The sequence below is a fragment of the Heterodontus francisci genome, chromosome 19 (assembly GCF_036365525.1).
Source record: "Heterodontus francisci isolate sHetFra1 chromosome 19, sHetFra1.hap1, whole genome shotgun sequence".
Classification (NCBI taxonomy): Eukaryota; Metazoa; Chordata; class Chondrichthyes; order Heterodontiformes; family Heterodontidae; genus Heterodontus; species Heterodontus francisci.
The window spans coordinates 77216707-77242719 of NC_090389.1; the positions used below are offsets into that span (position 1 = coordinate 77216707).

General features: G+C 45.5%; 1 protein-coding gene across 2 annotated transcripts in view; it reads right to left on the reverse strand.

Annotated features, from left to right (window-relative positions):
- The window catches only part of sema3fb (sema domain, immunoglobulin domain (Ig), short basic domain, secreted, (semaphorin) 3Fb), a 212583-nt gene that overhangs the window by 179387 nt on the left and 7183 nt on the right, over positions 1 to 26013 (reverse strand). Inside the window, exons 1-2 of one of the 2 annotated variants that reach the window (XM_068052039.1) lie at positions 20041 to 20514; positions 17034 to 17184 (exon numbers count right to left, since the gene is read on the reverse strand). In XM_068052039.1, coding sequence (XP_067908140.1) covers positions 17034 to 17139 — 106 coding nt within the window. In that variant the 5' untranslated portion in view covers positions 17140 to 17184; positions 20041 to 20514. Of the gene's footprint in view, positions 1 to 17033; positions 17185 to 20040; positions 20515 to 26013 lie in introns of those variants that run through there. The other variant, XM_068052040.1, reaches the window with a different exon arrangement.

Sequence of the window (26013 nt, forward strand, 5' to 3'; positions counted from 1 at the left end):
TGTGTGCATGTGAGAGACTGTGTGAGCGTGTGTATATGTTTACATAAAAGTATGTGAGATTGTATCTGTGTGTATGTGTGAATATGTGTATGTGAATGTGTGTGCATATGTGAATGAGTGTGCATGTGTGGAGTGAGTATGCACATGTTTACATAGTCTATGTCATAGAGTCAGAGTTATACAGCACAGAAACAGGCCCTTCGGCCCCTCGTGTCTGTGACGGCCATCAAGCACCTAACTATTCTAGTCCCATTTTCCAGCACTTGGCCCCTAGCCTTGTATGCTATGGCATTTCAAGTGCTCATCTAAATACTTCTTAAATGTTCTGAGGGTTCCTGCCTCTACCACCACTTCAGGCAGTGTATTCCAGATTCCAACCACCCTCTGGGTGAAAACATTTTTCCTCAAATCCCCTCTAAAACTCCTACCCCTTACCTTAAATCTATGCCCCCTCGTTATTGACCCCTCCGCTAAGGGAAAAGGTCTCTTCCTATCTAACCTATCAATGCCCCTCATAATTTTGTACACCTCAATCATGTCCCCCCTCATCCTTCTCTGCTCTAAGGAAAACAACCCTAGCCTTTTCAGTCTCTCTTCATAGCTGAAATGCTCCAGCCCAGGCAACATCCTGGTGAATCTCCTCTGCACCCTCTCCAGTGCAATCACATCCTTCCTATAGTGTGGTGCCCAGAACTGTACACAGTACTCCAGCTATGGCCTAACTAACGTTTTATACAGCTCCATCATAACCTCCCTGCTCTTATATTCTTATATTCTATGCCTCGGCTAATAAAGGCAAGTATCCCATATGCCTTCCTAAACACCTTATCTACCTATGCTGCTGCCTTCAGTGATCTATGGACAAGTACACCAAGGTCCCTCTGACCTTCTGTACTTCCTCGGGTCCTACCATATATTCCTTTGCCTTGTTAGTCCTCCCAAAATGCATCACCTCACACTTCTCAGGATTAAATTCCATTTGCCACTGCTCTGCCCATCTTACCAGCCCATCTATATCGTCCTGTAATCTAAGGCCTTCCTCCTCACTATTTACGACACCACCAATTTTCATGTCATCTGCAAACTTACTTATCATACCTCCTATATTCACGTCTAAATCATTAATGTACACTACTAACAGCAAGGGTCCCAGCACCGGTCCCTGCGGTACACCACTGGTCACCGGCTTCCAATTGCAAAAACAACCCTCGACCATTACCCTCTGCTTCCTGCCACCAAGCCAATTTTGGATCCAATTTGCCAAATTGCCCTGGATCCCATGGGCTCTTACCTTCTTAACCAATCTCCCATGCGGGACCTTATCAAAAGCCTCACTGAAGTCCATGTAGACTACATCAACTGCTTTATCCTCATCTACACATCTAGTCACCTCCTCGAGAAATTCAATCAAGTTAGTTAGACACGATCTCCCCCTGACAAAGCCATGCTGACTATCCCTGATTAATCCCTGCCTCTCCAAGTGGAAATTAATCCTGTCCATCAGAATTTTTTCCAATAGTTTCCCAACCACTGGTGTTAGACTCACTGGCCTGTAATTACCTGGTCTATCCCTGCTACCCTTCTTGAATAATGGTACCTCATTCACTGTCCTCCAGTCCTCTGGCACCACTCCCATGGCCAGAGAGGATCTGAAAATCTGTGTCAGAGCCATGGCTATCACCTCCCTTGTCTCACATAACAGCTTGGGATACATCTCATCTGGGCCTGGGGATTTATCCACTTTTAAGCCCGCTAATACAGCTAATACTTCCTCCCTTTCAATGTTAATATGTTCAAGTATATCACAATCTTCCTCCCTGATCTCAACACCTATATCGTCGTTCTCCACAGTGAACACAGATAAAAAGTAATCATTTAAAACCTCACCTATGTCCTCCGGCTCCACACACAGATTGCCACTTTGGTTCCTAATGGGCCCGACTGTTTCCCTGGTTATCCTCTTGCCCTTAATATACTTAGAAAACGCCTTAGGATTTTCCTTTATCTTGACCGCCAATGTTTTTTCATGTCCCCTCTTCCCTCTCCTAATTACTTTAAGTACCCCCTACACTTTCTATACTCCTCTAATGCCTCCACTGTTTTCAATGCTCTGAATCTGCCATAAGCCTCCTTTTTTTTCCTGGTCCAATACTCTCTTTCCCTTGACATCCAGGGTTCCCTGGACTTGATGGTCCTACCCTTCACCTTAACGGGTACATGTTGGCTCTGCACCCTCACTATTTCCTCTTTGATTGACTCCCACTGATGTGATGTAGACTTTCCTACAAGTAGCTACTCCCAGTCCAATTTGGCCAGATCCTGTTTTATCAAATTGAAATCGGCCTTCCCCCAATTCAGTACCTTTATTTCTGGCCAGTCTTTGTCCTTTTCCATAACTACCTTAAATCATACAGTGTTATGGTCACTATCCCCGAAATGCACCCCCACTGATACTTCTACCACTTGTCCAGCTTCATTCCCTAGGATTAGGTCCAGTACTGCCCCTTCTCTTGTAGGACTTTCCATGTACTGGCTCAAAAAGCTCTCCTGTATACATTTTAAGAATTCCTCCCCCTTTAAGCATTTTGCACTAAGACTATCCCAGTTGATATTAGGTAAGTTAAATCCCCTACTATTATTACCCTATTATTTTTACATCTCTCTGAAATTTGTCTACATATCTGTTTCGTTATTTCTCCCTGACTGTTTGGAGGCCTGTAGTACACACCCAGCCAAGTGATTGCCCTACTTTTGTTCTTAAGTTCTACCCATATGGCCTCATTTGAAGAACCTTCTAAGATATCATCCCTCCTTACTGCAGTAATTGACTCCTTGATCAATAGTGCAATACCACCTCCTCTTTTATCCCCTCCCCTATCATGCCTGAAGACTCTATACCCTGGAATATTGAGTTGCCAGTCCTGCCCCTCTCTCACCCATGTCCCTGTGATAGCAATAATATTATAATCCCATGTGCTAATCAATGCCCTCAATTCATCTGCCTTACTCGTAAGACTCCTTGCATTAAAGTATATGCAATCCAGCCTTGCATTTTTCATTTGTGCCTTAACAGGTCTATATTTGCTCTGCCTGCCAGACTGACTCAGTTTCTCTTCTATATTTAGCTGTGCCTCACCCCCTACTGTACCTCCACTCTGTATCCTATCCCCCTGCCAAATTAGTTTAACCCCTCCCCCCCCCCCCACAACAGCACTAGCAAACCTCCCAGCATGGATGTTGGTCCCATTCTGGTTCAGGTGCAACCCGCCCATCTTGTACAGGTCCCACCTTTGCCAGAAACAGACCCAGTGATCCAGGAACCTAAAGCCCTCCCTCCTGCAACATCTCCTCAGCCATGCATTCATCTGCTCTATCCTCCTATTCCTATACTCGCTAGCACGTGGCACTGGGAGTAATCCAGAGATTACAACCTTTGAGGTCTTGCTTTTTAATCTGCTACCTAGCTCCCAAATTTCTTGTTGCAGGACCTCATCCCTTTCTACCTATGTTGTTGGTACCAATGTGTATCACAACCTCTGACTGTTCACCCTCCCCCTTCAGAATGTCCTGCAGCCGCTCCATGACATCCTTGACCCTAGCACCAGGGAGGCAACATACCATCCTGGAGTCTCGTTTGCGGCCACAGAAACACCTATCTGCATCCCTTACGATAGAATCCCCCATCACTATAGCTCTTCCACCCCTTTTCCTCCCCTGCTGTGCAGCAGAGCCCTCCGTGGCGCCACAAACTTGGTTGTTGCTGCTTTCCCCTGGGAGGTCAATCCCCCCAACAGTATCCAAAGCAGTATATCTGTTTGAGAGGGGGATGGCCACACTGGATTCCTGCACCACCTGCCTATGTGTGTGTGTGTGTGTCAGTGAGTGGAAGATTTGGCCATAGCTTGCTGAGGTTTGAATGTTTTAGGAGTGATTAAAACTTTAGTGAGTTCACAGAATAATGTGCAGTGTTTGAATGTGAGCCTCAGTCTGTCATTTGTGTTTCCCAGTCAGCTGTAATAGTTAACCTTCTCGCTTGTTGATTTTCCTGTTCTATTTGTGCACATGTGCAGCAGAGCCCTCCGTGGCGCCACAAACTTGGTTGTTGCTGCTTTCCCCTGGGAGGTCAATCCCCCCAATAGCAACACATGACCACACCACATAACTATTCACAAGTATAGATAAAAATGCTATTAACCAGGACTGGTGCAGGCAAAAACAAGATCACAGTGGGTAAAGCAGGTTAAAATATTTGGAAGATTTTGCTTTTGTTGAAAAGAAACTTCCTTTTCAAAGATAATTGGAGGCGGATAAAGGCCCATCAATGCTTAACCATGCTCAAAGGCCAAAATCTGGGATGTGTTCGAAGCTGTTTGGTGAGGGTGCAGAGGAGGGAGCTGTGATGTGTGCATGCATAACGGAGGAGAATTTGAGAAATACTGAAGATCCACAATTAGTATAACAAGGCCATAGAGAAAACAAACAGGAATGTTCAGGTATATAACCAGCATCGTTCTATATTAAATGGGAAATATGATACCCGATACAGCCACATCTAGGTTACTGTGTCCAGTTTTGGTTCCTTCATGTGACAGGGGATATCAAAGCCCTGGAAAAGTTCCAGAGCAGGGCCACCTGAATGGTACCTGGGCTTTTAGTACCAGGACAGACTCAGAAAACAGGGGATTTTTTTTTTAATTGGAGAAGCATAGGCTTTGAGGCGATAAGAGAGAAGTTTTTAAAATGATGAAGGGAATAGATTCAGAGTTAAACATGGAGTTAAACATAAACTGAAAGGGCATCAGTATAAAATATGAAAACATAGATTTAGATTAGATGCCAGGAAGCATTTATTTTCAAAGGGAGTTATTAACCTCTGGAATATATTACCAAAAGTCTACAGTAAACCTACAGGCCTTTAGAAGGGAACGGAATGATTACCTGAGATTTGAGGAAATCACAAATGGGACTTGGCCATTATTATTGTTTTGTGTTACTGTAGTCTTCTGAAATCTGCTTGATTGTCTTCGGGATCTGAGTGAGATTTCCCAGAGTTCTTTCCTAAATTGACGCAATTATTCTTTTCCGTCTGTGTTTTGCCTGCCCCTATGCTCTGGAATTCCCTTTCCAAACCCTGATACAATCACTCCCCTCCTTTAAAAGCCCCCTTCCAATACTACCTCTTTGCTCCCATGTCTTTCTGTCCCTTCCCCCAGATCCTGCATGCTGTCCTTTCCTCTGTCATTCGCCGCCACCTTTTGTGAAGTGCAATGAGATGTTTCACCGTGTCATGCTAGGACCCTGCCTGCCTGCCGAGAATGAGGCACATTAATTTTGTCATGGACATTGATTTTAAACTGTTGCTGGAGCGAGGGAATGACTTGTTAAACAGATCAGCCGTGGCTGGAAAATACATTTGTATATTAACAGACGGTGATTGGAAGGACAAAGGACCATTCCCTGACACATTCAAACCACAATGGACCTTGATCACCAAGTATTGTGTGTAAGAGGAGCATTCCAGAGGCCACTAAGGTGATACAATCCAGGACTGGTAAGACCAGCTGGTCACATGGTTAACTGGCTGTTCCAGGCTCTTTTGGACTAGCCCCAGAGAGTTTGAACTCAGAAAGACTGTTTGATCTTTGACTGAGAAGACCTCTCCTATCTGCTCCCATCTCTTTCTCACAAGCCTCTGAATTCCCTGAAGACACATGAACCCTAAGAGAGAAAAGTCTCCGACAGCGAACAAGGTTTAAGAAGAATAAAAGCAAAATACTGCAGATGCTGGAAATCTAAAATAAAAACAAGAAACGCTGGAAATACTCAGCAGATCTGGCAGCATCTGTGGAGAGAGAAGCAGAGTTAACGGTTTAAGAAGAATACTGGGCCCCAACGAAAAGCAAGATCTACCTACAATCAAGGACTCTACAGTGAGCTCGAAGAGCAGTAACAAAAACTCTTCAGATATTGCCTCAAACTTTTTCCATTTTATTTCTTCTGCTCTTTTCTATCTCTAATTGCATGTGTGTATTGCATATACATGCTAGCGTGGGTGCGTTGTGTATCTGTAGGTGTTAACCGAATTAGAGTTTAAGTTTAATAAATTTCAACCTTCATTTCTTTAAACCTAAGAAAACCTGTTTGTGCTGGTTTCTTTGCCTTATAATTGGAAAGTGGTGAACAACGATTCACCAAGGAGGAGCTAAAAACACAATGCGTTTAAAATTAAACCCTGTTACGCTAAGACCAGGTGAAGGCTGAAAGGGAACCCTAGACCCCTTTCTCACTGGGTCGTAACAACCAAGTTGAAGTTTTATATTTGTTTGTTATTGGAAGCTCAGATCCCAGGAATATTATTTACTTCATATTGCAGAAGATTGCCTTGGTGAATATGCAGCCAAACTTTAAACACCGGGATCCCATTAATGTACCACACATCAATTCAGCCAGGGTTTTCTCATGGGATTTTTATTTTGGCAAAAAATGCCCCTTTAAGAGCAGAAGAATGAGGTAAGCAATTTTTTTTCCTGGGGATTGAGAGCATAGTTAATGAGTTTGCAGGATTTATACCGTACATCTTAATTCCTAACAAGCTGAAAGTGTGAGACAAAACCAAATTAGCAGCTGAGGTGTAAACAAGGTATTATCAGTCTACCAAGCAGTTCCTAAACCAAGCGGCTCCTGAAAGTGATTGACTCCTGAGCGACTTAGCCTAGCAGCTCTCAGCCATTCTCAAGCCTCAGCGGATAAAGGCAGCAGTACTGAAATCCAGCAGCTTCTGAACCCCCAGCGGATAAACCCGGCAGTACCGAACTCCAGCAGCTTCCCAACTTCCAGCAGATAAATCCAGCAGTACTGAACTCCAGCAGCTTCCGAACCCACGGCAGATAAATCTAGCAGTACTGAACTCCAGCAGCTTCCGAACCCACGGCAGATAAACCCAGCAGAACTGAACACCAGCAGCTTCCGAACCCACGACAGATAACTCTAGCAGTACTGAACTCGAGCATCTTCTGAACCTCCAGCGGATAAATGCAGCACTACTGAACTCCAGCAAATAAAGCAGCATCTCTGAAGCCCCATCAGATAAATCCAGCAGCTCTGGAACCCATGCAGATAATCTCAATAACCAAGAACTCCAGCAGTTAAACTCATCACCTCCTGAGGCCCAGGAGATAAACCCAGCAGTGACTGATTCCCAGCAGATAGTCCCAGTGACTGAACTCCAGCAGATAAATCCAGTGACTGAACACAGCAGATAAACCCAGCAGTGACTGAACCCCAGCAGATAATCCCAGTGACTGAACTCCAGCAGACAAACCCAGCAGTGACTGAACTCCAGCAGACAAACCCAGCAGTGACTGCACCCCCGCAGCCAAACCCAGTAGTGACTGAACTCCAGCAGACAAACCCAGTGACTGAACCCCAGCAGATAAACCCAGTGATGGAACTCCAGCAGATAAACCCAGCAGTAACTGAATTCCATTAGATATACCCAGTGACTGAACTCCAGCAGATAAACCCAGTGACTGAAGTCCAGCAGACAAACCCAGCAGTGACTGAACCCCAACATATAAATCCAGTGACTGTACCCCAGCAGATAAATCCAGTGACTGAACTCCAGCAGATAAACCCAGTGACTGAACACAGCAGATATACCCAGAGACTGAACACCAGCAGACAATCCCAGCAGTGACTGAACCCCAACATATAAACCCAGTGACCGAACCCCAGCAGATAAACCCAGCAGTGACTGAACTCCAGCCGACAAACCCAGTGACTGAACAACAGCAGATAAACCCAATGACGGAACACCAGCAGACAAACCCAGTGATGGAACTCCAGCAGATAAACTCAGTGACTGAACCCCAGCAGACAAACCCAGCAGTGACCGAACCCCAGCGGATGAACTCAGTGACCGAACCCCAGCGGATGAACCCAGTGACCGAACACCAGCAGATAAACCTAGTGACTGAACCCCAGCAGATAAACCCAGCATCTCCTGCACCTAAATAGGTAAAACCAGCTGCACTCCAACACTTAAACATGACTGGAGGTGCTTTCAGATACTCAAGAGCTTTATTCCATCCTCCTCATTCTGCCTTCACAGATAAAGCAAGAGTGTAAATTACTTTGAATAAAAATATCATTAAGACACAGCTTGTAGAAGTGTTTCAGAATCAGACACTACTCAACATGTCTGTGCTCAACTCAGGAGGAATTCAGTTGGGATTATATTTCAACAACATTACTGATGGGTCTGGTGCACCAGTTATAGAGAAGCCCTCAGCAGGCACTCACAAATGGGTCCAATGTCATCTTGAACATGCTTTGTAAGTGCATCCAATTAAAAGTTGTTTATGCAGAGGGGCTAGTTTACAAGGAAATCCCCCTGGTCACACAGCATACTAATACTCTCCTCTCCGCCCTCCCCACATACCACACAATGTATATTTTTAATCTTCCGAATCAATTTGCTGCAGTTTCCTCTTTCCTGATCAAAAATCTCAGGCCTGGCCTTTGGAAGGAAGGATCTGCATCCTTTCACATCCTTTCATGGAATGGATGATATAGTCAGGAAATGCAGGTTACTCATCGTAACGGAAAATCACTTGACAACAAACTTCCTCTTGCTCACAGTTTTCACTGGTTGCCAGCTCTTTGCTGTTTCCAGTTACAGGGGGGTGTTTAGGTCACCACTCACGATATGGAAGAGACTCACCAATAAATATGAATTGTTGGAACAGCCAGAAATAGCTCACTTTCAAAAACTCCCTTCAGACTCCACTGTTTTGCATTATTTTCTCCTGCTCTGTCCAATCCCCTCCCTCACCATCCAACAATTCCCCGGTAATTAAATTGGGAGGATGACCTTCAGAAGCGACAGCTGCTCTTGGTAACTGGGTCAGTCGGGTCACGGCAGAAGTAGGCACACCCTCCCCTTCACCTTTTTCTGCCTGCTCTCCAGCGGTGAATATCATTGTAACCACACCTCCTGACCCCTGTCAGGCATTTAGGTCAGTTCTCAGGGCAGGACCATGTTTTTTTAAAAATATATAGTGCCAGCAAATCAGCTGATTTTTCTGACTTGGAACAGCTGTGAACTGCAGTTCTCTGTTTAACACACAAGAAATGAGAGCAGGAGTAGACCATATGGCCCATCGAGCCTGCTCCACTATTCAAAACGATCATGCCGGATCTTAGGATTCAACTCCACTTTCCTGCTCGCTCGCCAAACCCCTTGATTCCCTGACAGACCAAAAATCTATCTATCCCACCCTTAAATATATTCAACGATGGAGCATCCAAAACCCTTTGGGGTAAAGAATTCCAAAGATTCACAACCCTTTGAGTGAAGTAATTTCTCCTCATCTGAGTCCTAAATGATTGGCCCCTTATCCTAAGACTGTGCCCCCGTGTTCTAGATTCCCTGACCAGCGGAAATAATCTCTGTGTCCAGCCTATCCAGCCCCTTTAGAATCTTATATGATTCAATGAGATCACCTCTCATTCTTCTAAACTCCAGAGAATATAGTCCCAATTTACTTAGTCTCTCATCATAGGACAACACCCTCATCCCGGGGACTAATCTAGTGAACCTTCACTGCACTGCCTCCAATGCAAGTATATCCTTTCTTAAATGTGGAGGCCAAAACTGCACACAGTATTCCAGATGTGGTCTCATCAAAATCCTGTACAATTGTAGCAATATTTCCTTATTCTTGTTCTCCAATCCCCTTGCAATAAAGGCCAACATGCCATTTGCCTTCCAAATTGCTTGCTAATATTGGGATGTCCTTCATTGATGTTCAGTTCAAGCCTCTGATTTCCTTCGCCCTTTGGCGGCTGTACCTTCAGCTGCCTAGACCCTAATCCCTGGAATTCCAACCCCAAACTTCTCTGCCTCTCTCTCTCTCTTTTAACTCACTTTGTAAAACCTACATTTATGACCGAGCATTTGGTCACTTATCCTTGTACCTCATTATGTGGCTCAGCGTCAAATTCTGTCTGATAACGCTCCTGTGAAGCACCTTGGGATGTTTTACTGCCTTAAAGGCACTATATAAATGCAAGATGTGTTGTTGCTAATACTCACCAGTTGAGATGAGTGGATGCAACTTGTCCTGTTGGAATTAGGCTTGGCAGCTTTGAACAAGTCCCAAAAAATGAAGTAGGGGAGGCGGTGGAGTTCCCATGACTAAGTCCACTGAAAACTTTAAGAACTGCAATCAGGAATTTTCTTGATGCCGCACCCCATTTATAAATTAGACAGCACCTTTCAAAATGGAGCAGAGGGACAGTCCAGTTCAGAGGTGGGCAGATGCCAATTCTGGTAGGGACCCTTGGGCAATAGACAGCAGAATGAGGGGAGGAACCACACATCCTGACACTCTTATTAGCATAATAATTTTATGCACCAACTTGATGCAACAATAAGGTACACTATATATTTAGTGCTGAAAGGATTATGTGGGGCAAGGGAAACCAAGCAGGAACTGGAGAAAGAGTTAGAGCAGCTGAAAGAAGGTACAGCTGAAGACATAAGAACATAAGAAATAGGAGCAGGGGTAGGCCTCTCGGCCCCTTGAGCCTCGTCTGCCATTCAATGAGATCATGGCTGATCAAATCATGGCCTCAACTCCGCTTTCCTGCCTGCCCCCCATAACCCTTGAGTCTCTTGCAGATCAAAAATCTGTCTAACTCAACATTGAATATATTCAATGACCCAGCCTCCACTCCTCTCTGGGGAAGAGAATTCCAAAGATGAATGACCCTCTGAGAGAAGAAATTCCTCCTCATCTCTGTCTTAAATGGGAAACCCCTGGTTCTGAAGCTGTGTTTCCTAGTTCTAGATTCCCTCACGAGGGGAAACATCCTCTCAGTATCTGCCCTGTCAACCCCCCTCAGAATCTAATTGAAACATAGAAGATAGCCTCTCATTCTTCTAAACTCTGATGAGTATAGGCCCAAACTGCTCAACCTTTCCTCATAAGACAACCCCTTCATCCCAGGAATGAACCTCGTGAACCTTCTCTGATCTGCCTCCAATGCAAGTATATCCCTCCTTAAATAAGGAGAACAAAGCTACATGCAGTACTCTAGATGTGGTCTCACCAATGCCCTGTACAGTTGTAACAAGATGTAGGTTTTGAGGAGGCTGTTGATGAAGCAAGGTGGAGGGAGGGATTTAGGGAAAGAATTCCAGAGTGCAGAGCAATGACATCCGACAGATCTGTCACCAATTGGCCAAGGGGGAGGTTGGAATATTCTGGGACCTTTTATCCTTTGCCAACTGAGATAGACAGAGGTGGCGGGGAGGTGGGGGGATGGGGGGGGTGCATTAATAATACTTTAATGGAAAGCATCGTAAGGATGTTTTTCTTATTGGTTCAGGGAGGGGGATGGATGGGGGTGGGGGTGGGGGGTGGGTGTCGGGGTGGTGGTCATGTTATATTTGTCCAGACAGGTTGAATGATATAGGCAGGCTTCCCATTGAGGAGAGCTGGAGAATCCTCTGGTTAAAAATAGATCCATGTGGATTGTCGCTGCAGCAACTCCGGGACTCATGTCACCAAACAAACAGCCATGTTGCACACGACTATTCTTAGAGTGCACACCCCTCAAGTATTTAACTCTACAGGCTCGGTTTCAAACACTAACGATAGCCGGCTGACAGTTAACCCCTTCAGGTCCACATGGCAAAGCGCCGTTTAATAAATTTTTAAATGGCAAGTGAAATAGAAGTGGACTCAGTCGACAATTATTCAGAGAATGTTGTCACATGAATCACAGATATGGGAGAGTGTGCGTGTATCATTCTGCAGGAATGCACAGTGTAGCTACGGCAAGTTTATGGGAGTGAAGACGTGCCAAGGGCACAGTTTGTATTTGAGTCAGCGGTTTACTCATTTGAAATCTCCGCAGTGTACCTGACAGGCCAATGTTTTGGTTAACTGCATCAAGATGTACTTTCTGTCAAAGTTTTACTTTATTTCCCACCCCACCACCTCCTCTCAATTTTCTCATACTTTAACGTCCTTCTGGTGCTGACGCTGTTTGAAGTACAGGTGCCAGCAACCCATCAGTTCCTTGGATGAGTGCCCGCTCTTCTATGGGTGAGCCTTGGCAGAGAATTCCAGCTGCAGATTACAGCCATGGGGAGTATTCCCATCTCAGCTGAGCCCAACGTTGCCCTCCACTGACGACCACATGCACCCACTTTCCAACTGAGACCACCAGACAGGAATAAGGAGTGAGAGAGCCTGGCTGGTTTTGCTCATTCCTTCATCCTAACTGCAAAACCTCCAGCAAACAACAGCAGCATTTGTGTACATCTGGTGCCTTTAACGTAGTAGTGCTTCACAGGAGTGTTACTGAATAAAAATTGGCAGACAGCCACATAAGGAAATATTTGAACAGATGACCAAAAGCTTGGTCAAAGGGGTAGGTTTTAAGGAGAATTTCAAAAGGAGGAGAGTGAGGTGGATTCAAGAGCTTAGGGCCCAGGCAGCTAAAGGTCAGTCGCCATTGGTGAGGTGATTAAAATCGGATTGTTCTGAGTTGTGGGCATTAAATCTGAAACCAACAACGATTTATAACAAAAGGATGGTTAAAAACGTCAAAGGGCGCATAAGATCTGCTACGCTATTTCCATATGACTTGGGGACACCTTATGGGTAATTTTACAAATTAATGCTCCCCTCGTAAAGCCTCATCCGAAATCCAAGGCTGCATGCTTGGCCGATGACGGTTCACCATTGGAGCACAGATTCATAGAATTATTGAGCACAGAAGGAAGCCATTCAGCCCATTCGACCTGTGCCAACTCCTTAAAACAGCTATTCAATTAGGCCCATTCACCTGTTCTTTCCCCATACCCCTGCACATTTTCACTTTTTAACTATATAGGCAATTCTTTTGAAAGTTACTATTGAATCTGCTTCCAACACAAGCAGTGAGTTCCAGAATTTATACAATTATCCCTTACACAGTGTGATAGTATCATCTGTACCAGTACAAAATGAATGCAAAACATTACAGCCTGGATATTCTCCTGGGAAAGATTGGCCACCAGAACTCAATGAGGGTGACACATTAGGATGTGGGCATTGCTGCCAAGACTGACATTTATTGCCTATCCCTAGTCACCCTCCGGACAAGGTGATGCTGACACTTACAGAGGGAGTGCTGCATTGCCTGAGATGGCATCTTTCAGATGAGACGTTAAACCCAGGTTCCGTCTGCCCTCTCAGATGGACGTAAAGGATCCCATGGCACTTCCTCCTAGCAGGGAAGTTAGCTCTAGAGTCCTGGCCTATACTTATTCCTCAACCAACACTGAAAAATACAGATGATCTGCTCATTACTACATTGCTGTTTGTGGGAGCTTGCTGTGCACAGATTGGCTGCCGTGTTACCTACGCTCCAACAGTGACTATACTTCAAAAGTATTTCATTGGCTGTAAAGTGTTTTGGGACTCCAGAGGTTGTGAAAGGCGCTATAGAAATGAAAGTCTTTTTTACGTATGGAGAGTTTGTGGTAGCATGCTGAGGTTACCAAAGGGCATGACTCACATGATGGAATGACTTTGCCAGGAAATGGATGACAACCTTGTCATAGGATCATTCAACTATCAGAAAAACCCTTACCTCCCCTCCAAAATAAAAACAAAACCACTGGTTTCAAAATCCTCCTAACATGCTAGAATGTGCTATTTCTTTTTAACCCTCCAGTCTCCATGGGCAGTCTTAATGGTATTAATTCCTCCAATAATCCAGAGAGAGACTCTCCATGGGGAATGCAAAATCAGGATTTTCAAAATCACCACAGTTTATGCAGAAGCTCCATCAGGCAACCAGCAGGTGCTTCAACCTAACAGTGGGAATTTTTTTTTGCACCACTTTAAAGTAAGCGTATTGCTTCACTCCAAACCACAGGCTTCCGACCACAGTGAAGCTGATCAGATGAACATATGATGCTCAGTAATTTAATGACTCAATGCAATAAAGGCAGAAGCCAAACCTCAGCCTGATCCATCCCTTCCAGCTTTGCTCTGCTCCCACTTGCCTGTCCCACTAGGATTGCACAATCTCATTACCAAATCCACGATGTCGGGCTCTGTGGCGGAGGCAGTGGGGGGGTAGGGACCCGCCACAGAGCTCGACGCCAGGAGGGCCTGGTCTGATCCTCCTGGGGTCGGCAAGACTCTGTGGCGGCCCCCCACCGCTGGACGATGGGACCGGGATTTAATTATTTAAATTCATGAGATGAATACATTTAAATCAACTTACCTTGAATCTTCCAGGAACGCCGCGATCTTCGGTGCGGCGGCCAGCATTCCCGCACCTTCGATTCCCCGTCTGGGGAAAGCAGGCATGACACTGGTAAGGAGGGGGTAGGACCTAAGATTTTTACTGCATGAGTGGGGGGAATGGGGTCAAATAAGCATCATCAGTGCAGGGGATGGTGGAAAGGGGTCCACTTTCAACTTTGTGCAGTCTTGGTGGGGGGGGGGGGGAGGTTAGAATTCAAAGGTAAGTGTTTTGGGGGGGGTGTGTGCAGAGAAGGGCAAAAACTTACTGTAATTTTTATTGGGGAGTTGGACAGGGGCATTACAATTTTATTTTGGAAATTTTGTCGGTGGGGGGGTTCACTTTAAAAATTCAAATTTGCCAGCAGGGCTGGCTGCTTTTTAAAAAGGGCTCCAGCACCTGTGCACAGGGAGCTGACGCCATTGCTGCCGATGGTCAGCCCACCCCCTCTACATTGGCCGGGGAGGGTGGGGTGGAGTGGGCTGCCCCGGCTATTTAAATGAGCCGCCGCGCAGGAGATTACAGCGGCTCTTTGGCCTGCGGCCTGCGCATGCGTGCTGCCGTTTTTTTGAGCGCAGCCCCGGCACCAACAACGGGCTCTTAAAATCCAGCCCTTTTTTTCCATAGCTCTTCCTTTACTGCCAAATTCTCTCAACCGTTATTCCCAAATCGCATTCTTGCCAACCTCCTCAGCTGGAATGGGAGAATTGGTGGTGAGGCAGTGGGGGGGGGGGAAACAGTTGGCAGTGTAATACAGATGGACATCCTCATGGTTTATAGATACCGCAAACCTCATTCCTAAAGACATATATGAAAGTACCTTCCAACTACTTGATTCCACCCAGCCTTTTCCCTTTCTTCCTCAGGTAACTTGGTGAAAACTGGGGGAAGCTTTTGTTACCACCCATGTGGAATTGTTGTTGAGACTGAGATTGCACATGTGACTCCCCTAGTCTTGAATGTGACACTGCAATTACCCAGATACCATGAAATATACTAAACATATATATATATGTATATAAATATACAAAGGTAATTAAACCCAAAGATTATGCAGCCCAGCAGCAAGTGTTTTCACCTCAAAGGCTTCTACTAATTGAGAAATTGGATAGACAAGAAAAGGCAACATAATTAAGAGAGAACAGCCACATAAAGCAGTTCTTTTTCAATGCTATTATGGCTTGTGATTGGATTCTGAGACTAATAACGATGACAAAAGAGATCCATCATGTTACAAACTTTTGCTGCACTGTTCTTTTCAGCAACTAAGTGCACATATGTAACCTTTAATGAAGAAACAAGGTATTATGCATTTGTCTTCAAAATGGTGGTATCCTCTCAGCGTGGGCCCCATTCTCTCAATCACCCCTCCCCAGGTCAGCATAGAGAACACAAAACCACCACACAACCCTCATGAATACCTCACATCATGTTACAACTCTTGATTCCCCACCAAATATCCTTTAAAATAAACAGAGTTGTGATGGCCAGAATGAGATAAAACAGGACTCCCGCAGTGAAATACAACATTCTAACACCCTGCGTTCCCCCCTCCCCATAGTAAAACATTGCACCAACTCCCTCCACAACAAAGAGACAACATTCCAGCTCCAGCCCCAAAACAATGATTTGACACTCCAACAACACTTTGGTTCCCTATACTAAAGACACGACACTCCAAACCCACCTCCGCTAACTGTGCTTCAAAGTAACAAATGCCTGAAGTTCATTAAGTGTTGAAGCCTGATCTGTGAGACCAGACCAGTTATAAAGTAATTTTACATGCTTTAATGCCAACCTGGTGACAGCACGTAATTACCATCAGGAACCCACTGGCCTGACATGCTAAATTTACCATCCTGCAATTCACCTCGCTTGAAAATCAGAGGCTGGAGACACTGACTGGCACCAAAACACAAACACAATAATGTTTGCCAATTAAACATTTAGTGGTGAGAACAGTTTAATTCAGTCCTTTGTGCCGGCTTAGTTCTCTCTGTGTCACCAACACAAGTGTTAGAAAGGGTGTGGGCATAGTGGCAAAGCATCTTGGCATGCCAGCCTGGCATTGTTTGCTTGGAAGTCCACACCCTTGGTGTTCCGACACAAGGTTCTGATCTCGGTTCACACAGTGCCCTGGCAATGGGGCAACAGATACCTGGGAATACACTGTATATATAATATATAACCCCAGTAAATAAACTCTGGGAACAGACTCATGGAATACATCCCTTAGAAAATATCCCAGAATATAACTCTTGGAATACATTGTATTAAATAACCTGCGGCAGATTTTACTTGGGAATAAACCTTACTAAATATACACCTGAGAATGACCATTGGAAACATGACCATCATGACACAACCTCTGGAAAGAAATGTCCAGAAACATATCCCAAAAAATTAACCACGAGAAATAAGCAGGAAGACCATGCACCGTGTCACAGATACAGTATGAAATGTGTTGTTCATTTTGTAAATGATCTAGCTCCAACTGAAAACATTGACAGACCATAGCTACAGCTTCAAGAGTAGAGCATCCTATACTTTGACAGGGTGCCACTTATTACCTCCATTTGCTGCCTTTGAAAAGGACTCCACTGCAGCTTGATCATCTCCCTCTGCGTGCCAGTTCCTGACACCAGTGAGCTTGTCGAGAAATAATTACCTTACTTTAAATCGTTGGCATGTTGCCTTACAATAACATGCCCATCACTTACCTTTAAAGCTCAGATAAACTCGAGGGGCATTCTGCTGCTGAAGACCCCTGGCATCGCAGCACCACAGGGAAAGAACCAGGAGACAGGTGGGTAGAAGGCGGTCCATGGTAACCAAAGCCGGACGATTACAAACAAACAGGAGCCTTCAGATCTGCATCAGGATGGAGGTACAAAGGACAAAGAAAAACATAATCCCTCATCAGTTGAGTGGTTAGGCAAACAGCTCAATAGTGATTAAATCCAGCTTTTTGTGGGTTTGTAGATACGAGACAGGGAGAAGCCTGATACCATAGTAACTTTAATATCAGCGCAGGGAGAAATAAGAGACCCAGGAAGGTGTTGTTGGGAGGGAGGAAAGATGGGGGGAGTAGGAGGGAAGCCAAGTTGGTGCTGATCACGAAAGAACAGCTTCCATCCCAGAAAACTGATTAAAATGGCATTGCAAGGGAGTCAGGACACAGCGTGAAAGCAGTTATCAACGCAATAATTAATCATTGTTTGAAACATTAGCTCCAGTAAATTCAAATAATCCCTTTGAGTACTTTAAGCAGATTTCAACTCCCCTACGAAAATAAACACTTATTACTGCTTTGAATGATTCCCTTCCCATTTTTATTTGAGCAGTGCTCTCTCCACTGACAAAGCTGTTTTGTGTGTCTGTAAATTCCTCCTTAAAAAAAAAATAATATTTGTAGCAGATGCTGACCTCCTTTGAAGGTGTGATTCTGAGAGGCAATGGGAACTGCTGTGAAGGGGACAGATACACTGGTTGGGACCCTTGATGGTTAGATGGCAATTCACCCTCCCGAGTGTTATTATTATAACCACACATCCGGTAATTTTCACAAGTCAAAGGCTGTGAGGCTTTCTCACTTGCACTGATCTTAATTTCCCAGACCAGCAGATATGCTAACTCCAATAACTGATATTTAAATGAGGATTTGAATCCACAGAGTTAGATCTGGTGGGTGGTTGGGCGGGGACGTTGAGCTGTTACTATGGACTACAGGAATATTCCCACTAAGGAAGCTCTTGAAACAGCGAAGAGAAAACAGTTACTTATAAAAAAAAAGTGAACAAATTTGATTAAATTAAAACCTAGGCTAATTTCTGCATGGGAGAGTCAATAACTCCAGGTGACTGAGGAGTGTTTCTTTGCTAGAACTCAGTAGAAATTCAGGGAGGTGCAGTGAAGACTGAAAATTCAATTCACTACCATGAGAAAATAGAACAATAATCCTGACTGAAGTAATGAAAAAAATACAGGCAACGTAGTAAATTTTTTTGTACTTCAAAGAAATTATTAAAAATCTTCAGTCACTCTCACAGAAATACACTGACACATACACAGTCAAAGAAACACACCAACACACACCCAGTTACAGAAATACACTGACACCTACACATACACACACACACTTGCAGAAACACACTGGCAGACACACTCCCAGAAACACATTAAAACACACAGCCAGCATGATAATGAGAATCTGTTTTTGCTGTTCAACTCCAAAAGACGGCCAAACACTGAAGCTAAGTCGGCATTCGTTTCCAAATTAATAGTTGACCCAGATTTTCCAAATGGTATTCATTGTTCAGGCAGTGGCTCAAGTTTAGAATAAAATAACATCGACAGGGTAGAAATCCCAAATTGATTTTTAGCGAATTAAATTTTATTTGGAGTTTAAATTTTTGATTCAATGCAAATTCCAGTGTTAAGATTCTATTGCGAATAATATAAGGAAAAAGCCACAAATAAAACAGGAAGCTATCTGGGTATCACTGACCAGGACACATACATACACTTGAGCTTGCGGTGGAGCGATACGAGTTTGGGGTCTGGGGGAGGAAACGCTTCATTCTCATGCTGTGCTGTACCAAATTGCAGTCTCAAACCCTTAGACTGAGGTTTGTTCTAAGCAGGCACATCATTTTTGGTCTCCAGTAGCATTTCACATCTACTTGTATTACTGCAGAAATGTGTTTGAGGACAGGTATTTTTAATAAGCAATTATTGCGACAGAACCAGCTTGAAGTAAGGCTCAATTTTGATAGATTTTGATTAAAAAATTTACTTCAAAGAAAGAGTTGAAATCTCATCTACAGTCAAAAAGCAAAACTGACAGTACTGTATACCTTCAATATGATTTAACTCCCTGAATGACTTCAGTTTAAACAGTATTCTCGTTTGGTAGATTTACAAAAAAATTTCTTTTGCAAAAAAAAGCACAAGGCTTCACAAAACCATCTGTAATGGAGTCAGGAGTGAGTGAAAGATCGCACTCATTGAAATAACCCTGAGTGCTGGGGGAGCCCTGGGAGCCGTCCTGCTGTCTAACCAGTAACAGCACAAGCAGGTGCTGTTGTGACATGCAGAAGGCATTGGAATCCAGCTCCGATCTTCTAGCCCTCTAGGAGGAAAGAAGAGGGCACAAGCATACTCTGTGGAAAAACCGAGAGGAACGGCACATACCCGGCCAGAAAAAGATAGGCTGACAGAACGAACAAGAGAGAAAAAAAAAAGGCCAAGGTTTGAAGAACACAGTCTCCCCCGTTGACTGTCGAATATTCCTGCTGTGTAGAAAACGTGACTGTCAAGCACTTGGCATCAACACGCACTCCAAACCTTAACACTAAATGGTATAACAGTCTTAAAGAGCGCAAGAGTTTAGCTCTCTATGCTCACCTCTAGTGTCCAGCACTCCTCCTTCACCCTAGCTTGGTGCCCCTGGTAATGCAGAGCTAGACTACTTTTAACAGTTCATTTATTAGCAAAGCAACAATACATATAAAAAAAACCCACAAATAAAATAAATAAAAACGCCCTCTGGAATTGCATACAACGACTTTGAAGAACAAATGACCATCCCACTCTGATCAGTCTCTCTCACACCACATTTAAAAGCCTCTGAAAAGCCTTCACTTTGTTTCATCTGCAGCATTGTACTTCACCAACTCACACACACACACACACACACACAGAAAGGACAGGGTTTGAATGAGTTACCTTTCAGTGACTACAGTTGTTTGTCAAGGAGAGCTGTGTGTGAGGCTAACTTTACAGTACCCTCAGTGCTGAAGAAAGTTCCGTTCCTTTACTGGCACAGAGGCAGGCAGTAAGCAAAAATTCTCAGTGATAACAGCAACAGAAAGAAAATGTCATCAGTATATCTCCACTTCACGGTCCTCTTTGCTTCAGTTTATCCAAAAAAACATGCTCCAGTCACTGACTTGCACTTCGAGGCAAAGCAGCAAGACAGCTCTGCACCTCTCACAGGTAGAGTTTCTCTATGAACAGAAGCACAGCCCCTGTCCTTGTGTCTGTTAAAAAGGTTTCTCAGATATGCAAATGATAAGTGGCCAAAATCTTGACTTTGAAAGAAAAGGGGAGTTTCTCTCTCTGTCTCTCTCAACTCATTCACTCACTGCATCTGACTGTTCTCTGTGCTGCACTGAAGAACATGTCAGGTGGCGAGGAATCCACAGACGTTTGCATAATCCAACCTACAGAACAAAGTTGTGTGTTGGAATGCTCCCTGGTGCCATCTCTGGGTAATTTACAGTATCTGCAGCCTCCTTTCTTCAGCCGAGGAAGGCTGAACTCACAGCAGCAACTGTCATCTCTGTTAACCCTTACATTGCAGCAGGATGAAAAATCTCTCACCCCCACTCCCCCCTCACGCGCTGCCCCCTCCCACTGCCCTCTCCTCCACCTGCCCCTGTCATCCAGCAAGACATCGCACATAGCCCTCAGAATCTACAGCAAGAGCAGAAAATCAAGCTTGATACAGGATATGCCATGGGGAGTAGTTTTCTGATAAAAAAGCACTTAGGCTGAGTTGTATCTCCCACTGAGATCTGCATCACAACAGCAGCTGGGGATGTAGAAACTCAGTCCTCTGGATAACTGTCATTCCTCTACTCTCCCTGAAGAGAAGTGGAGGTCAGTCCCATTGTAAACCTTTACATTTCAGACTAGAGAGGGAACCAGTGCAAGACGAGCCGTGGCTAAGAGTAGAGAATGTGGTGCCTCAGTAACTCTTACTAGTAGATCAATGCCTTTTCCTCTATTTTTCTCTCTTGCCTCTCCAACCCCCTCCCTCAGCCACATGTAAAAAGATAACGTTTATATTGTGCCTTTCATCAACCTCAGGAGGTCCCAAAACCCATTTACAGCCAATAGAGTATTGTACTTTCCAAATGTAGTCCCTGTTGTGATGTAGGAAAGCACAGCTGCCAATTTGCACAAAGCAAGCTTGCACAGACACCAGTGACATGACCAGATTGTCTTGTAATGATTTGGTTGAGGGATAAATATTGCCCAGGACACCGGAGAACTCCCCTGTTCGTCTTCCCAATAGTTACATGGGATCTTTTACACTCAGCCTGAGAGGGCAGATAGGGCCTCGCTTTAACGTCTCATCGGAATGACTGAACTGAAGTTTCAGCCTGGATTATGTGCTCAAGTCTCTGAAGTGGGGCTTGAAGCTGTCCTTTCTCTTTATTAAATACTGAGCGACCTGCTGAGAATCTCCAGCAATGTTCTGTTTTTATTTCAGATTTCCAACATATTAATTTTCTTTCTCTCTGCTTACCTCTACGTTTCAAATCTTGTTCAAACTCGTTTGTCCTGGTCGCCTGAGCTTTCATTCAGGCTCTTAGATCACTGGAGCACGTGCATGAGTGCCAGAATGTTCTGGAAGCACCTTTCTGTCAGCCAATTGCAGAGATCATCTTTAAACACAGCAATGTCATAAACATTGAACCAGTCCTTTCAGCCTCCAGAAGTAGATTAGCCAAAAAAAGGGAACAGCCAGTTAACAGCTACAGCCCATCATTAACTAAAACGCAGGATCACATGAAAATGTGCCTGGACGGAGATCAGATCAGGCTTGTCTGTCATGGCCCTCACAGTCAAATAGCTGCCAATACTGCCTTTCTGGACTCTTGCATGAATAATGGATATTCAGACAAGGAAACAAAGGATAGGTGGACTCAGATCCCAGGAAGGAGTCAATGCCTTTTGGCCAGGGAATGCTAACCAATTGAAAAGAAAGCAAAATATTTTTACAAAGCCTAAAATCTACAGCCAAGGGCAATTTCTTTTCCTGTTTTTCATTACACTTTTTGACGAAACAGTAAGTTTCAATGACAGCATCAGAGGTAACAGTCTTGGAGCCATTTGTTATCCTGACCTTGTGAAAGAGCTAGCTTAAACTACCTGGGACCATACGTCCCTCCGATCACAAAAAGGTGGGAATGACCATGTTCCACGGCACTACTGAAATTGCAGATTGTATGCTTCTGAAATGTGATTTCATTAACAGCCATAAAAGAAAAATAGCAGCCACTCATAGCACTGCTGATCCTTTACTGTTGTTGAAGCAGCTAAGGAACCACTTAACTATATAACAAAACAGCTGTAAAGTGCACATTCTGGGAGGAAAGCTATAATTGGGAAATGCTCATTTTACAGGCCTGGTTAGTGAAGTGAGCTTTTCGTAATTGGCATTGAGCCATTTCCCTCAACGTTTGCACATTCAATAGCCACATATTTATATTGTTAAGTGGACTGTTCAGCAAACTGGTACTAGTAAGCTCCATTATGTAGGAGAGTGAAGAGAATATTTTCATTCAGAGCTGATGGAATGCACCTGAAAGTGTGGATGCGATGTCAGTGAGTCGGGACATGGGGGTAGATGTGAGACATTTTCCTCAACTTGAAGGTAAGATGTGAATAATAACTATTTGGATTTATATAAGGCCCTTGATGTAGAAGAACACTCTGAGGTGCTTCACTGAAGTGCAATAGGCAAAAATGGATGTCCAGTCATAGTTGGAGATATTAGGCGGGCAACTACACACTTGATTAAAAAGATGGATTTTAAGCGGGGGTGGGGGGGGGGGGGGGGCGGGGGTCATAAAGGAGGAGAGGTGGAGAGGCTGGAAGCTTTAGGAAGGGAATTAGCGCCTGGACAACTGAAGGCACAGTCACCAGGGGTAGGGTAAAGGGAGTGGGGAATGCACTAGAGGCCAGAAGCAGAGATTGTAGAAGATTGTACAACTGCAAGGGCTGAATTTTTTGGCCCCACTGAGGTGGGAATGGAGTCGGACGGGGTCCGAAAGGCGACGTCTGTTTCCTGACTCCGTACCCAGTGCCGGCCATGTTCATCAGGGCGGTGGGGAGGGCGGCATCACTATCCTACCCATTCCCCAATTGAGGGCAACTAAGGTGGTCGAGGAGCTCATTAAGAGCCTGTTATAGGAGTGTTTTCAGGGGAGCACACAGTCTGCGTGTGCTGTCTGGGGCCGACCAGGTAAAGGGAGGCGGGTACAGTGTAGGAAGCCAGTCATGGCCCCAGACTCATAAAAGGTGAATCAAGGTGGAGGGGGTCTTGGCTAGTGAAAAACAGGTGCCCTGGGCACTGCACAGGTGCTGGGGAGAGTGGGCAGTAAGTGCTCAGGCAGTGCAGGTGTTCTTCACCTGCCTGACATTGTAGAGGCAGAAGAACTGGGGCAAGGCTGCCAAGGACAACTGGACAGCCAGCTGACTACAAGGAAGGCAGCCGCTGGCAATGGGGGCATGGCTCTCCGATTTTGGGCCCAGTAGCAATGAGGAGCAACACCCTCCGCAGGAATGGCAGAGACCTGGCTATCAGGAGGGCAGAGGAAAGGAACGAGGGGCAGGAAGGACATAGAGACCAAACCCTCAGCATAGGATCTCCCACCGGAGATGGAGCTACCTGGAGATGACTGAGACCCAGTGCCGCAGGAGACTGTGATTCTCCAGGCAGATGGTCTCAGACATCTGGGCCCTCATCGCTGAAGACCTCTCACCTCACAGTACTGCTCGACATGTCCCGCCTGTAGCCGTCAAAGTCACGGTCATCTTGACTTCTTCGCTTCTGGCTCCTTCCAAGGATCAGCTGCGGACCTTGATGTTATCTCACAAATGGCTGCACACCACTGCATCTCACAGGTCCCTGACACCTTCTTTGACAAAACTGGGCAGTGCATTCATTTCACGACAGATGAGGCCTTGCAGGGAGAGGGGGCAGTGGGTTTCGCCACCATAGCTGGAAACACCCAGGTGCTGGGCACCATCGATTGCGCCCATGTGGCCATCAGGAAACCCAGTGACTGCCCATTCAGATTCATCAACAGGAAGGATTTCCAGTCCCTCAATGTTCAGCTGGTCTGTGACCACAACAAGAGTTTCCTTTATGTTTGCACTCACTTTGCTGGCAGCTGCCATGACTCCTTCATCCTCCGCCAGTCCAGGATGCCTTGATACTTCACTCCAATCCCCAAAGTCTGTGGATGGATCCTCAGGGACGGGATATCCCTTGAGGAGAAGGTTACTCACCCCTCTTTGGGAGCTCCAGACAGAGGCACAGAGACGATACAAGCAATTCCACCTGCTCACTAGGACAACCAGTGAGCAGGCCATTGGGCTTCTGAAGATGCCTGGACTGGTCAGGCGGTGCCTTCAAATACCCTCCTGTAAGGGTGTCAGTTACTGTGGTGTTCTGCTGCTCTCCAGAACATGGCCCTCCAGAGAGGACAGTGAGGCCCTGGAAGAAAACAGCTCATCAGAGGAAGAGGAGGAGCAGGAGTTGGGAGAGGAAGAGGAAGTGGAGGCGGAGGGGGAGGATGCAGAACATTGAAGTGCTCCAGCTGCACAGGGAGCTGGCCGGGCACGGCGTGGGTTGCATCAGGATGTGAGGGATCATTTGATTCAGGAATGTTTCAACTGACCCAGGACAACGGGCATCATATGGAAGTCAGTGTGAGGTACCTGTGCTAACGCATCCATTAAAAACACAGCCTGAAACATCTAAACTCCTACTGCCAATGAAGGAAGCACATCTGCCTAGGTGCCATGTCGTTGCAGTGTAGGAAACCTCGATCTCCTTCACCACTTCATACCCCTTTTCTTGTCCTGCCAGCAATAAAAGGAGTCTCAGATGTGTGTTTTCAAGTGTTATTATTTATATAGTTCTTAAAGAAGGAAACAGTGCACAGATACAGCAAGAAGACACCCATCTGACCCACTCAGTGCTGTGTGCGACGCGGTGGCCTCCATGATCAGCCAGTTCTACTTGGTGCTCCCCTGTGCCCTGGGAGGAGGTGGAGGCAGCTGCTCACTTGCCTCAGTTTGCGGCTGAGATGCATGTGGCTGTCATCCTCGTCCTGGAGGTGCCCATGGGGGCATCTCCAGAGGCTGTTGCACCTGCATCATTGCAAGGGCAGCTTCCGTCACTGGGCCCTGCTGCACAGAGGCTCCCTCTGTCAGAGGAGCCAAGGAGGCCAAGGATGATGAAGGCATTCCATGAGGGGTGGGACCCTCATCATCCTCGGTGACATCCATAGCCCTTAGTGAGCACTTCAGATGTCACAGATGGGGTACAAATAGCATCCACTCCAAACATCTCTGCACCATCAGTGCTACTGACTGGCCCAGGCTACACGGTGTGGGCATGCATCTGGTGGATGTCAGTGCACAGTTCCTGCATGTGCTCCAAGTGCTGCCACATATGGATCTCCATGAGGAACTCATGTGATCATAGCCCTCAGCTATTCTGGTGCAAATGAGCTGGATGGACTCCTCCATTCTCTATTCATCACCTCGCAATATGTCAGGGAACTCTGACATGTGGGAGCACATCTGCTGCTGCAGTACAAGGTACAGCCTCCTTTCCTGTGACTCCTGTGGCCTTGCATCTGTGCCTAGATCAGCAGGACCATGTCTGCCCTCCATCCTCCAAGGGGAACTGCCAACAGCTGGCTCTGCCTCTGGTACCTCCTCCTGCACACTGGTGCCATGGTCCTCACCCAGAGCCATCATATTTAAGCACGTGCTGGGATCCACCAGGGTGATTATATCTGTGTTGGTGAATGGTTCACTTATTAGGTGTGATGACGCTTCTTCGCTTCCATGCTGGTTTTCTGGGAACGTGGATGGAGAGGGTGTCTTCAG